The 16,367-nt window shown below is 36.9% G+C and overlaps 1 protein-coding gene across 11 annotated transcripts in view; it reads left to right on the forward strand.

Annotated features, from left to right (window-relative positions):
- The window catches only part of Obsc (Obscurin), a 2,548,720-nt gene that overhangs the window by 2,225,085 nt on the left and 307,268 nt on the right, over window positions 1-16,367 (forward strand). For all 11 annotated transcript variants that reach the window (XM_067772951.1, XM_067772955.1, XM_067772952.1 and 8 more), the window contains one exon: window positions 11,122-11,703. In XM_067772951.1, the coding sequence (XP_067629052.1) occupies window positions 11,122-11,703 (582 nt within the window). The remainder of the gene's footprint in view (window positions 1-11,121; window positions 11,704-16,367) is intronic.

Below are 16,367 nucleotides of genomic sequence, written 5' to 3' on the forward strand. Positions count from 1 at the left end.
TGCTAGCTTAAACATTTCTTTTACCTTTCTTCTGAGAAGACTCAGCTCATTGCTCCACCATGGCGGCTTTGATTTTCCTCTGAATCTTCTTAGAGGGCAAGCTTTTTTATACGCAGTCATAAGCGTCCTTGTTAGGAATTCATTAGACTACTCCAGTTCCTCCACATTGGCAACCTCTTTATGTTGTCCCAGTTTTGTTTCTACCTGTTTCTGGAATTTAGTACAGTTTGTTAACCTAGGGTTTCTAAAAAATCCTCCCTTCTCTACCGTCTTTAGGGGGATGCTGAAGCTGATATACGCATGGTTGGAGAAGTATGGTCTATCAACAACCATCCAATCATACCTTGATATATCACGTTCGGAGCTCAATGTAATATCCAGAACATTGCTGAATTTTGGACCAATGTATGTAGGGACATTTCCCCTGTTGGTTATCTGCAAATTGGTTTGCAGGATGTAACAAACTAGAGACTCGCCTCTCTCGTTGGTATCTGCTCCTCCCCACGCATTGTGGTGCGCATTTGCATCCGCGCCTATGACCAACCGCCCTTTGCGCCCTTCGTCCTGTACTAGCCTCATGCACTCCATCGGTGGAACCTCCGCAGCATGGGCCATATAGCAGGATGCCAGGATTAATGCCTGCTTATTCTTTTGCTCAACGGCCACCACTACGAGGTCCTCAGTAGCGTAATTAGGCAGCATATATGAATGCAGCTGTTTCCTGACCACTACTACAGCTCGCACCCGTCCTTCCGTTTGCGCGTAGTAAACGCCAAGTACGGGCGTGCTAAGTCCAGCAACCTTTCCTGACGATGAGAGCCACGGCTCCTGGATCAGCGCCACGTCAAACGAACCCTCTCCAAGGGTTAGGAGGAGTTCGCTCAACGCCACTTTACTGTGTTGGAGGTTTACCGGTAGGACACGGAGCACCATTGGGCCGCTTGTCCCCCTTCATCACCTTCGTCGTGACGTCTTCATCCTCCCCTTGCCCTTTTGGTTTAGAGTATTCGAGGCCCCCTTCAGCCTCTGGTAACTGTTGTGCCTGGTGTTCCTCTGTGTGACTCGCAGCACCATTTCGCTGTTGGTCCTCTTCTAAAACCTTCGTGGTGACGTCGGCTACCTCCCCCTGTCTTTTTTCTCTTAGGCGTTTGAAGTCCTTTTCGACTTCGCCCACTTCTAGCGTGTTAGGATTTTTATCCTCGGGACTTTTTTTCCTGAGGCGCATGTAAATTTTGCCTGTACCAAAGGACACTTTTCCAAGCTGCGTGTAGAATATATCCTCTGCCTGGTTGTTTATTTGGAAGATGTAGGACTGACCTCCCTCCGTAAGCCGAGATATAGTAAGTACCTTCCAATCCTGTGCCGGTTTGTACGGATTCTGATTCTGCAGAAGTCGCAGTGTATCCTCCGACTTCATCACGCATGGTATTCGAATCAAAGGTTGGAAGGGGCTTACTTGATTGTTCCCGCATCACCTTAAGCATTAAGCTAATAAGCTCCCTTTCTACAGATCTCCACCTTTCATTAGTCATCTGTCAGAAAGGACTGCTATGATCAACCAGCGCCACTGTCAATGACTGCTTTGACACATCATTCATCTTCTCGGGAAAATCCGGAGTCATAGTGTTATCTCCCTTCGGCGACCTCCAAGAAAGCCGGAGTCTTTGCGTTATCTCCTTTTGGCTTATCTGATACTTCCGTGTTTGGAATTTCCCTCTGACTCGCAGCTTTCGAGGTAGTTGCTACCTCGCTATTGATGCCCATCTCTCTTACAGCCTTGGGCCTACTTGTCTTGTCTATGCGACTGCCCTGTCTCGCGGCTCTGGGACTGGGTCCTTTCTGCCTCTTGAAAGCAGGTTTGTCGCCTTCCGCCGAACGTTGTCCCTTCATTCTGCCATTCGAGCCTTCTTCCTCGTCATACCGATTACAGAACCGAGGTTTCTCGCAGCAAAACTTTTGAACTGCCTTCGACCTACTTCTACCGCCTCATGGGCTCATTCCAAGCGCTCGATCTCCACTTCTGTTGGGTCGACCACTGCTCACAGGCGTTGGGCAGTTCTTAGTGCTGCACGGTACTACGAGGGAGCTCTTTTTCTTCCTCTGCTCCGTACCCTTCTCCACTCTTCTACTCCATTTTGTGTACTTTTCCAACACGGAGTTCATTGAATCAGCACTACTCTCGCTCCCCGAATCCGACGCATCGCTTAATGCGTATTTGTCGTCCTTGGCTTGCGACTCAGTCCTCCCCTTATCATCGTCCTTATTACAATTAGGTAATGAGTCGTTCATCTTGGTCATACGACCACCTGCCGGACAAGGCGGGCTCAGCGGTCCAGTATTATATACGGGGAAAGGACCATCCGCCACAGCAGCGCCCCTTATTCTGGTAAGGCCATCAATACTTCCCGAAATGGCCCGGTATCGTTAAGGCTCCTTTCGAATACAGCCGAATATATCCCCGGGCTGCAAATCGTCCAATAGGTACGGTCCGCATAACACCCTGAATTAGCATTAACACCCTGGTTGGCAGTTCTTGGTCACCGACATCCCGCCGTCCTTCTATGAGGCGAAACGGCGTAGACGCCAGGCCTATACATCTCCGCCTAATAGTCGGACGCTATGGAGTTCGGCTAAGCCCTCACACCGACGACAAGGTGCCTACCCTAGGGAGGGAACTTATATCTAAGAAATTGGTAAAATTAAAATCGAGTATAAAATTCTTATAAATATGTAGAAAGTCTAGGTTAATCCCAAAGTTTATGAAAAGTTCAACTCAATGTAAAAAATTATTTGTTTTCGGCCTAGACCTACACAAAAATACGGGCAAAACTTTAGGTAGAAATACTTATAACTACCATAAAAAAATACTTAATTTACTTATTAAACATAAGTAATACACTATTGAGAAAGCAAAAAACAGGTAGAGGAGATTACAATAAATCTGAGGGAACGCCTGAGCGGAGATTATTTTAAAGCGTTTATGGAGAGTTAGGAAGGAGTAGGAAACAAACTTACGTTAACATTGGAAAATAAACAAGAGAAAAAGTATGAGGAATTAAGGAACAAACGAAACAACACATTCGTCGATAAAAACAAAGAGCAAGATTGGTTCATAAATCATACCAAAGCAGGGATGATAAATGGATTTTTTTATTTTGTACTAAACGAGGAAAAAATGTACCAAATCATTCAAAAATGTACCAAAAGTCTTCGGATACGAATTTTAGCCAAACTAGAGTTATATTCTATTTCTTTATCCAAAAACTGTTTTTAGTCAGGAAACTTTCTAACACAAATTAAAGGTAGTATAACAGGGAAATATGATTTATGAAGAAATGCTTTTCCAGTAAAAATAATAAAAGAAGTTTATCGATTGAAGCATACAATTATGTACATATACATATAGGTTAATAGTTTTGGATTTCGCTATTATTTACTATTTATTTAATTATATTAGCATATTAGTACAATTGTTCATTAGAATATAAGTAGGTTTACTTCCATTTAAAATAGAATACTAAGTTAAATAATTATAGAAAATTGTATGATCGGTCTCGAATATTCATTACAACTGAAAAAATATGATTAACGTTTAACAGAATATGATTTCATTTCTATGATGTAGATTGTAAATTATAAATGTAAGTAATATGCAACAAGTAGGTTTTACAGTTAAACCAGAATTACGGACCCTTCCTACATACATATAAAAACATTTCTTTATTGAGTACCAGCAAGGAACATAAAATTATTAAAAAAAAAAAATAACAGCTGCGTTCAACTACAAAAACATTTCATAAAAACATTTTAGGTACAAAAGATTGAGATTCAGGTAAAAAAAGTTGACAAATTGTCGCCTACATCTTTACTAAAAACTCATGTTTCAATCACTACATTAACAGTTCTTCTTTTTTAATTCTTTAAATACCTCAGTTGGCAAAAAGCTTTTTTTGGTATATATATTATGACAACTACTGTTAGCTGATTTCATCAAGTCTTTAGTTTTTATTAAATTCGAAACTGTGTTTATTTGAAGTCTATTTCTGCACTTAGTTTTATTTAAATTTTGTATAGAAAATATCTTTTCTACATTTGTGGATGAATGTGGAAACGACAATATGCATTGAACTATTCTATAAGTATTAGAAAACATTTGCGCATTTAATTCATTTTTAACTGATCTTAATTCTTCCCAAAACCTGCATATATTTCAATTCTTCAATTTTTTAAGACTCTCATTCTCTGCTAAATCTCTAAATTCAGAATTAATATTCTCTATTTTATCAAATTCAGATTTCGGAAACAATTCCATAACTAAAGGCACAATACTATTTGCTTCACCGCTTAAAATACTTTCTGGTGAAAGCTTTTCAGCCCACTACAAAGTTGCATCATTTAAGTTTACTTTCTTCAATCAAGCACTACAAAATTGTATATAAAATTGTTTAGCACAGCTCTTAAATATGTGTACGTCATCCTTTTCGAAAATGTTGTTTGATGGAATAATATCCACATTAACACCGCAGTAACCTTCATCTGGGGTTAAGTGATTTTCGTCTGAATCAATATTTAACATCCAAATAGGATTGCAGTTTAAATAAGATTTTTTATACAATTTTTAATTTGGTAATATGTAAGTAAATGTATGCGAATAGCTTCAGACTGCATTTCTATATTCACATTATTTATTTCATTTAAAATATAAGAAAGAAATGTAAAATATACTTTATAAATAGAACTTTGAAAAATTTCATATATAATACGTAAAGATTAAAATAAAACTTGAGGGCATCCAATTGCTCAAGAATTCTATTTATGACTGCTTGTCTAGAAAGCCACCTTGTGGGGGCGTACTTTAGTATAACATGCATTTCTGTACCGAAATATTGTTGAAAACTCTGAAAGTATGCCCTCCTAATGGGGCTGTTACAAAAATGATAGTTTACGTCTTTTAAAAATTTATCAATTTTGTTGGGAAATACATACATCACAAGCGGCCATTGAAGCTAAATTTAAATTGTGACAACACATCCATTAACATGCAGATTTTGAGCAACTTGCTTCAGCCTTGCTTGCACTCCGCTTTTTGCTCCCATCATAACCGAGCAATTGTCGGCAGTGAAACCAATAATTTTTTCAAGTGGTATTGAATGATCTTTCAAAGATTTAATAATGGCATTAAAAATACCCTCCGTGCTACTATCGGTAAAAGGTATCAAATCTAAAAATCTATCAATGCACTTTTTATCAAAAATTCGAATCGGAACACCCAAATTTTTTGATATACATATATCAAATAAATGCAAATGGCAAATTGTGCTCGACAGCAAAACAACATCACTATATGTTTTCTTGGAAAAATTAAAAATTTGTTTGTACATTCAGAGCTGTTTTGCAAATGACTTGAAGTTTAGTGCTGTATTTTACAAAAATGTACCAAATATGTCAATGTAGTACCAGCGTACTTTCGGGAAGCGAGATGTACCAAAAAAGTACAAATGTACTATGATTATCATCCCTGTACCAAAGTGGATTTTCCATCGGATATAAAATCGCTCTTAACCAGTGGTCGGCGCGCCGTCAGTGTTGCCGGGTGATGAAAAAAAAGAAGCTAGATTGGCAAAAAAAAAAGGTTAGAAAAGGCTAAATTTAGAAAAAAAAAAGCTAAAAAAGGCCAGAAGTTTTTTTGGTTAATTCATAAAAAAATTTTTTTATATTTTAGTTTACACATTTGTAAATAAAAACTTATAAACATAACTTAAACATAACTTTTTGTTGCAAAACATATCAGGCACATTTTTCTTGACTAGCACACTTTACATTACTTTAAATGATTGCATATGTGTATATACACAAAAAAAAATATTACAAACTAATTATTTATATAAAATATTCCCCGTCTGAAAAATCAGAAGAGCTTAAGTCTGCGTATAAAGTTTGGCTATTTACCATAGATATGAGATCATCGGTAATTTCAAAGTCATTACAACATTTAGATAATCGTTTTAACGAGCATCTAATATTAAGCAGCGCATTAAGCATTTTAATTTTTAGTTTGTTCCTTAATTTAGTTTTCAGAATTTTCATGCCACTAAAAGTTCTTTCATCCTCCGCATTACTGAGTGGTAATACTAAAAATTAAATATGAATTCGACAAGTTCTAAAAAAGGTGGTTCGTTTAATGCATTTTAATGTTATCGGACTTCCGACCAAAATTCCATGGTGGAGTGTACATTTTTCCATTGTATAGTTATAAGTTTTCGCCACTGCAGCTCTATTAATGCTATTTGACTTGAAGAATAACTATACTTCTCTTTTTCAAAGTAAGAAAATACATCTGGCTTTGAAACTTTCAACGAATTTTCAGCAGAAAAAGAATTAATCTTTTGTAGAGATCTCATATTATTAGGTATTAGGTGTTCACAGGAACTATTGAAATTATTTAATTTTAGAAATTATTAAAACTACATTCGGATTAAAGAAGGCTAGAAAAAAGTCACGAAGCTAAACCCAAAATTTCGAGGCTAAAGGCAAAAACAAAAGGTTAAATCTAGCCTCGAAAAGGCTAACCTGGCAACACTGCGCGCCATAGCTAAATTGAGCCACATTTGCTTCACACATATTCTTACTCTCCATCGTCAGTCGTTTGCGAGAGAGCAACGAATAAACACTGCGAAAGGCTGTCGCACAAATTTTAAGGTTCCCTGTAAGAAACATTACGATGGGGAAACGAAACTGGTATGAGGGCCTTTCCATATGAAGCTACTCTTCCAAACATGTTTATATATGTAATATAACCCAATATTTAAAAACTATTCAATACAATATGATTTTTTTAATGATTCTAACAAAAGTTGTAACAATTTCATTCTTGACTCCCTTTTTTTCTGAGCCGAAAAGAAATGGAACTTCTGTACTGCAAAAACCTGCTATAGAAAGTTTAAAGTTAGCGAAATAGTAAAGAAATTTACATGAATGTATCTTCATTTTTTTCTATAACTCGCCCACATATTTTTTAAACATTTTGTATTTCCCTCTTTGCGGCAAATGTAATAGTTTCGGAAATTTGATTTTTTAAGTGAGTGATCGCCACTATTTTTGCGATATTTGCCGCATTGAGCTGCTTTGAAAAACCAAACTTCATGTGCATTTGCATGTAAAAATATCGGTTACCCTTCGCAGCGAGTAAAACTTAATGAATTGAGGTACTTACCAAAATTTCAAATTATTTCTGAATCAAAAATGAAATTTTAAAAATGTTTGGTATAACTGTTGGTGCAACTACTACCAGCATATTGTAATTTTAATTTTAATTTCCTGCTGGGATGCTCATGCTCTCGCTCTCACTAATACACTTACATTTTCATTTTTGCCGACTACTGCTCTTAGCCAAGGGTCGAAAGTTTGCGCTGGCAATTGAGAACAAGAATTTCCCTTTATGTAAATATATCGCGGATGGTGAAGGGCTCATACTAACACACAAAAGCGAAGAACAAGAAGAGAAGTCGCACACAAAATTTTCTCTTTTGATAAAAGAGCATACGAAAACAAACAAACCCAGTGCAATAGATCGTGCAATAGCGGACACAGTGGAACGAGCACGCAAATTTCTTAAACAAAATTACAATTTTGGAATTCTAACTTCTGAAAAAGGTAATAAAATTGTAGCAATGGAAATAGATGACTACAATAATAAAATGAATGAAATACTAAATGACCTGACCATGTATAGAGTACAAAGACAAGATTCCACATCCAGATTGTAATCTAAAAACAACGATTTAGTAGATAAAGTTTTTAAAATGGGTATTATTTCCAAATCGGGAAGAAATAAGATGATCACTACAACGGCACTATTTCCCAGGATCTACGGGCTTCCAAAAGTTCACAAGGAAGGTACCCCTCTCCGACTCATATGCTCTGTTTCCTCATGAACATCCTACGGCCTTTGTAAATATATTGCGCACATTTCGAAAAACTTGACAATGAATTCGAATTATAACATTAAAAGTAGGTACGCTTGACTTCAGAGATAAAATTAATAACACGTATATTTATGACGATGAAAAACTGATTTCTTTCGATGTTGTATCACCGTTTCCTAGTGTTCCAACACAACTTGCACTTGACGTTATACGAGATAAATGAACCATAATAGAAAAATTAAAGTACCTAAGAAAATATTCATGGAAATGTTAAACTTCTGCATTGAAGAGAACAGAAATTCAACGACATAATTTATACACAACTGTGAGGATTACCAATGGGATCAACAACGTCACCAGTTATTGCAGACATTGTAATGGAAAAGTTTCTGGAAAATAGCGTGGAAAAATTAATAATCAAACCGAGAGTACTCACAAAATATGTCGTCAACATATTCGCAATAGTCAAGGAAAACACTGGACGTATTAAATTCTTTTGATAGACATATTAAGTATACTACGGAACTCGAAGACGACGGAAAGTTACCCTATCTCGGCTCAATTATAATAAGACAAGGCAATCAACACAAGTTAGTGTGGTATAAGAAACCAACATCATCAGGACGTATCATTAATTTTCATTCGAAACATCCTAAGACAATGATAATTAATACAGCAATGTGCGAATGTTAAAATATCCGACGACACTTATCACAATGAGATTAAGAAAGAACAGTATTATTAAAATACAACGAGTTTCCGGATAACATTATAATATATCTATCAGAAAATGTGGAAACTAGATCAGAAAAAGCGAAAATATTTAAATCTGTAGTTTATGTACCTAAACTATCAGAGCGCCTTGCAAAATCTGATTGCTATTATAGTGAAGAAATAAAAATAGCCCACAAGCCAATGAATATTTTAAAATATATTTTCAATCGTATGAAATCGAAAATACCAGACACGGAAAAAAGTGACGTTATATACAAAATACCTTACAGAGGTAATGACAAAAAATTATGTAATAAGATATATGTTGGCACTACGAAATCAAAATTGAAAACACGTCTCGCACAACACAAATCTGATTTAAAACAATGTAATCATACAAATAACCACGAAAAATGCACTCGTGGCCCACTGTACAAGGAAGGCACATACTTCATACTTCGACGACGCTTCAGTTATACAAAAAGAGAAACAATGGAAAAAGAGATATTCATTGGAAACGTTACATATAGTGAATAAACCGGCAGACATACCTATAAATTACAAATCAGATATTGATAATACAGCTCAAGCATACAGACACTTGTTAACAAGAAATAAACAGTTTAATACTCCCATAGTGTACCTATACAAGTGTGTCAACTAAGCGATAAACCTCAAAACTACAAACAGTCTCGCTCACCTGATGCATTTATGGTACGTAAGAGTACTTCAAGCTGAGTTGCATTTGATAGTTTAATAAAACTTTGTGGTATTTACAGATGAAATAGTTGCATATATTTCTGCGGAAATAAGAATACTAGAAGACTTGTAGCCTGCAACAATGCGGAAACATACGGAAAGCAAAATTTATTTAAATTAGAGTCAAAATATAAAGCGCCACACGTGTAACATGGAAAAATGTCACTTCTAAGGCTGTTTACACAAATGCATAAGGACAAAATTATATAAACGCTTTGGTCGCTTCAAAGCAAAAATAACGTACGGCGTTTCATTGTTTTTCGTATGGCGTTGTCAAAGCGTAGGCACGCAACCAAAGCATTTATGTAAATTTTTCGATACTTCGCCCGACAGATGAATTAATGAATGCAACACAACCAAAACGTCTGCGTAAATCCGCTTTAATTTTTGTAGCTGTGAAAGTCCCCTGCAAATAAAATGGTGCTGTAAGTGCAAACAAATCAAAATCCGCTGACGCTACTTTATTTTCTATGTATTTTTCTTGTATTTTCTCTTATATTTTTTGTCGAGGGAGCCAATAAGGTTTCAGCACTGGTGTAAGTGTGTGAACTATATTTAAAAAAACTAACGCAATACAAGAAAAATACGACGTAGTTTATTAAAAACAAAGAAGCCAGTTTGTATTTCGATAGGGTTTTTTGACATTAGGCCGCTTTTTCTTTATTTTTTCTGACAAATGAAAATTTTGTTTTAAGTTTCAAAATTTTGTGCATAAAAACACAACTAAATTCAAAGTGTAAATTGTGTATGCAAATGAGTTTTCAATAAATGTACATTTTTCAGTTTTTCATAGTTAAGGAATTGAGCTCCAGATTCTTGTGTTATACAAATATAGTGAACTTGGGTACAGAAATTCAAATTAAAAAGTGTTTCACAATAATTTGGAAAACTCTACGTTTTCTTTATTTTTTAAACTTAAAGGAGTAACCCTCCGTAATAAATAAAACTTTTAATGAAAATCAATAACTCTGAACTGAAAACTTTTCGCCATGATATAAAATTAAAATGCTGTGGATCAGGAGCAGCACTTTTGTGGCTAAATAAACCCTGTTTCAATCTTTTACGTCTCTGCACAGAACCCTAATTGACCGTTTTCAACCGAAACAATAATGGCTACCTAGATTTTCCCGTTATGCTCACTTAAGCGAGTGCCTGTCAGAAAGAAGCCAACACACTTGTACTTGTACACTATGAATACTCCTCGTTAGATAGTACGGATGCGAAATAATTGTATGTATCAAATGTTTTGATTAATTTATAGAATTATTGTTTGTTATATTATATGTTTTAATGTTTGTTGTTAGTTCGCCCTGAAAACGATTACCGATGTGTAATCGAAATATATTGGCACAAAATATAGACACCGTGTTTTGTTTTATATGACCTCCAGCCAGCAAATAAAAAGACGAAATTTTTACACTTTTGTTTTTAATGAATAAAATTAATTAAAGGCTTGAAAAGTTTCCATAAACTTTTAGTTTTTTTTTTATCCTTCAAATTTTTCGTTTAGCATTTTGTTTAACCACCTAGCTCTTTTTTTAAAAGGTTCCGTCAACACTGGAGAGCACACAGCTGGTATATTATGTTCGGTTTCGCCCGAACTTAGACATCTTAAGTTCTTATCTAATACATTGGAGAAGCGTGATATAACGTTTGCACGGTTTTATGTGAAAATACATTTTTGTTGAAATTCACTTTATATATTTATTCTGCCTTCTTTCAGACCAATTTTTATGAGCCCAACATATATGTGCTTTCAATTAACGACGCAATTATTAAAGATGGAGGGCTTTATTCTGTCAGTGCCCGAAATGTGGCAGGAACCGTGAGTACATCGGTAATGGTCCATATAGAGGAAGATGAGGATGCATATATATATAAAACGTATGGAAGACATCCTTACATTCGAGCAAAACAAAACCGTTATTATGAAAAATATGACATCGGCGATGAGTTAGGTCGTGGCACACAAGGTATCACATATCATGCTGTTGAACGCGCAACGGGTGATAACTATGCAGCTAAAATAATGTATGGTCGACACGAATTACGACCATTTATGCTAAACGAACTTGATATAATGAATGCCCTTAATCATAAAAATTTGATTCGACTGCACGACGCTTATGATCTTGATAAAAATGTGTGCCTAGTTATGGAGCTAGCAGCTGGAGGAGAGTTGGTTAAAGATAATTTACTCAAGCGAGACTACTATGCCGAAAGAGATATTGCTAACTATGTAAGACAAATATTATGGGGCTTAGATCATATGCATGATCACAGCATATGTCATATGGGACTAACGGTAAGATATTGTTATTGTTGAAGCAAATTCTCTTCAGATAAGTATTTTTATTTGTTTAAGAAAACAAAGAAAGCTAACGTTGGCGCTACTCAATATTGTTCTTGGATCTCCTGACATCATTTCAGGAGGAGCCAAGTAAGTAGGCACCTTTCTTAGGTGAGCAAACCCGTTTACATTATGTTATAACTATATTTTGATTAGTATTTGTAGGTATAAGGATACCTACCTTACCACAATTGCTCTAACTAATACTATCTCACTCAACTTCCACAAGGTCACTTTAAAACTTTCAATGGCTCAATCTACAACACCAACTCAAGTTCAGCTTAGGGTGTGTCAATGGACAGTAACACAAAATCATTCTTATCAGAAGCTTCGTCATATAAATCAACGCATCAATGTCAACCGAAATATACTCAGGTATACTTTCTGACGACGAATTAACTAACTTCCCAGTAAAAAAATGGATCATCTAACGTTTAATCTTTCATCGCTCTTTTACGAGCAAGGGATTACTCCACAAAGCTCCAAACCCTTGCATTTTTTACTCTTTTTTAACATTGCGAGTGTTTACGGAAGAACACTACGTATTGTCGGTTATGACATCTCCTTAATTGATACATTAGAAGTAACATTCGTACGCATAGTATATTCCTCCCTAATGTATTACACAAAGGATACGTACGCCATAATTCCTTCATTATTCGGTTCTGATATTAATCCATCTTTGAATCGGTTTAGTCTAACAAATACTTACCTACTTACTTAATTGGCGCTTAATCGTTTAAACGGTTATTAAATCGTTTTCCACCTGATCTTTTCAGCTGAGGGGGGCCGCCCTCTTCCTCTGCTTGCATAGGCGGGTTGCGATAGAAACACTTTCTTAACCGGAGCGACATATTTCATTCGCATAACATGGCCTAGCCAGCGCGACCGCTCCGTGTTAATTCGCTGGACTATGTTGATGTTGGCGCGAACACAGCTCATCATTAAATCTTCTTCGGTACTCGCCATCACCAACGCGTCCACAAATCTTTCGAAGACATTTTCTCTCTAACACTCCCAGAGCCGCTTCATCTGATGTTGTCATGGTCCACGCTTATGCACCATATAGCAGGAGTACGATAAGTGACTTGTAGAACACGATTTTCGTTTGCCGAGAGAGGACTTTATTTTTCAATTCTAGTCCAAAATAGCATTTAGTGGCAAGAGTGGTTCTTCGCTGGATTTCAGAGCTGATCTTGTTGTTAGTATTAATGATGGTTCCCAAATAAACGAAGTCTTTTACTATTTCGAAATTATGGCTGCCAACAGTAGCGTGGTTGCCAATGCGCATATGCACTGACTCTTTGCTCGATGATAGCAGGTACTTCGTTTTGTTCTCATTCACGATCAAACCCATCTTTACCGCCTCTTTTTCCAGTTTGGAGTAAGCAGAACTAACAACGCGGGTGTTCAGGCTGATGATATCAATGTCATCAGCATATGCCAGAATTATACGCTTTTATAGAATATTAGTTAGTTCTGCAGCTAGTATAATTTTCTCCAGCAGCAAATTAAAGAAATCGCACGTAACGGGGTCACCCTGTCTGAAACCTCGTTTTGTGTTCGAAAGTTTAGGAGAGGTCCTTCCAAATTCTCCATCATCATCGATTGCGGGATTGGGTTCGTCATCCCTGGGCGGTAAATCGCTACCTCCATTTACGAGAGAAGATAAGTGTTTTATCCCTAATATAAGTCTCTCTGGACATCGGGTACAAGGTCGCCATTTTCGTTCTTACAAGAGTTTGCCCCTGACTTAAAACCTTCAGTCTTTCGCCGAATTGTTTGGTAAAATTTTCGGGCGTTATTCCTGGTTGCTAGCTGCACAAGCTTCTTGCACTCACGCCTTTCTGCCTCTGCTTTTTCTTCCTAAATAGGTGTCTCGCTTTCCTTTTCAACTCGCGATAGCGTTCACAAACCCCTCTTGTTGCGTTCGCTTTTAACGTAGCACTGTAGGCAGCGGCTTTTCTTTCGGTTTCAATGGGGCATTCGACATTGTACCAGTTGTTTTTCCGTGGTCGCCGGTAGCCAATTTTTTCGTCGGAGGCATTACGAAGTGATTTGGAGATATGCTCCCACTGCTCCTGCATTCCGTCGGGCTGAGTTGTGCTCTCAGAGAGCAGGTGTAAGAGTCGAGTTGCGAAATCATTGGCAGTCTGTTGCGATTGCAGCCTTTCGACGCCTAGCTTTTTACGTGCGATTTTTGTTCCTTGATTTTAGCCGCGCAGAGGCGGGCGCATATTTTGGCTGCGACGAGATAATGGTACGAGTCGATGTTAGGTCCTCGGATCGTGCGCACATCTAAAACACTGGAGGCTTGTCCGTGTATCAAAACATGGTCGATCTGATGTATCTTTTTGCATGAACCTCGTGCTGACCTTGTTTCGAGCACCCGCAAAGTCAATCACCCTCAGTTCATAAGTGGAAGTTTCGTTGTGTAGGCTGAACTTTCTGAAAAACACCTTTTTTGCCCACCCTGGCGCTAAAGTCGCCAATCGCCACTTTTATATCATGGCGGGACAGCGCTCGTATGTGCGTTCTAATCGTTCATAGAAAGCGTCTTTCACCTCATCGTCTTTCTCCTCTGTCGGTGCATGGACGCAGATGAATGATATATTTATAAATGTTGCTTCAATTCGGATAGCGGCGAGACGTTCGTCCACAGGCGTGAAAGACAATACTTGGCGACAAAGTCTCTCTCCCACCACGAATCCGACGCCGTAACTACGCTTATTTGTATGAATTCAAAAGATGTCACCATTTTTAATATTCTTTCTCCCTTGCTTCTTCCAACGCATTTCTTGGATGGTGGTGATGTCAGATTTCGCTTTAACGAGGTCAGAAACCAGCCGGGCATCTGCACCAATCCCATTCAAGGAGCGGACGTTCCAGATGCATGCCCTCAAATCATTTTCATACAAACGTGTGCCATGGTCGCCATCAGTAAAATATTGTATTTTTATCCGAGGCTTGTTTTTTCCTTTCGTTTGACGTGGCAGGTCCCAAGCCCAGCGCACTACCACTTACATGTGAATTAAAGCAACACATGATACTATATATGCAAAGAAGGCAATTTGGATAAGTTTACAACAAATAAGGGATGACGTGGCAGAATGCATTTGTAACACTCATCGTAGGAGTGCGGGTTCAAATCCTACTCCCGGGAGAAAAGTCTTTGAAGATATTTACAAGGTATAACAGAAACAGCTGTCGCCTTGTCCGTCCTCATGTCACGTTCTTAAATTTTTCCTGAATTATTAAATAAATTAAATTTAAAAATTGTTTCAAATAAATGTTTTCATACATTTAAAAGTAATTCGAGCAATCCCCACTTAATTCATACAAAACAAACAATCACTTAATCCCCGTAACTTTTTCCTAATTATATTAAAACATCATACACTCCATTTTACAATGGAACATGATGTGTTTCTATTAACACTACCACGAGCTTCAGCTCCTGGGCCAAACCTTTTCCTCCTCTATAAGTAGTAATATAATGTAAAAACGTATCTATGCTCTCCCTTGACTTACAAAAGGCACTCGATCGCATGGGAACTCATGTCATCTTAATTCAGCTACTACGATGGAAAGTCGTCTCTAAAATGTTCAACTTTGTCAAATCTCGACTCAGTAATAGAAAACTCACAATTTCTGTAAATGGGACACATTCGATTATTCACAGTTTGTCTAGCGTTAACCACCATAAGGGTCACCACTATCATATTTGCCTTCATCTCCTTGGATGAAATAAGGCAAGTACATCGAATATCAAATTTATTAATTTTCGTTCTATTTTCTATCCTTACATAAACCTAGTCTCCTCTTTCAAAGTTACTAGTGTTTTCATTATAGTCATATTTTGTTTTTCTTGCCTTTTTTACATTGTTTATAGTTTCTCTGGCATTATTTATTGATGTTTGGAGTCCATTTTTAAGTTCATTGGCATAATTGTCAATGTCGTAAATTTTGTTTTTATTGTATATGTATTATACTGGGTCGATTTATTAACCGATATCGCGCCATCGATTTTTCGATAGGATTTGGGCTCAGGAAAAAAAGTTCCACTACGCATACCCAAAAAAATAATTTTCGAGCCTGCGAAATTTCATCGATTTTTTATACTTTTTTTTTTGCATTTTTTTTTTTATTTTCAAATTAAAAATTGGTAAATGCAGTTTTTTGAAAAAAAATGGAGATTTAGAAGAATTTTGGTCGAAAAAACAACTTTTTTTCGCAGGCTCGAAAATAATTTTTTGAGGTATGCGTAGTGGAACTTTTTTCTGAGCCCAAATCGTATCGAAAAATCGATGGCGCGATATTGGTTAACTTCCGTCCATACAAATCGACCCAACCCAATATGTATGTTATCATTTGGCGGAATTGGTACAAAATCTTAACATGTGGAGTCGTAGTGTATGCAAATGTGTAATACGGTGTCCACTTTTCCCATTAATAATCGTCGGAAAATGAAAGTAAGTAGTCATTAAGTGTTCTATGGTTTTTCTCAAGAGAACCTATTGTTTGGTGGTGATAAGGCATGGAAAATAATTGATTAGCTTTAAGTAAAACACACATTATTTATCATTTTGTTTACAAATTCAGTTCCTCTGTAAGATTTT

The sequence above is a fragment of the Eurosta solidaginis genome, chromosome 3 (genome assembly GCF_040869045.1).
Source record: "Eurosta solidaginis isolate ZX-2024a chromosome 3, ASM4086904v1, whole genome shotgun sequence".
Classification (NCBI taxonomy): Eukaryota; Metazoa; Arthropoda; class Insecta; order Diptera; family Tephritidae; genus Eurosta; species Eurosta solidaginis.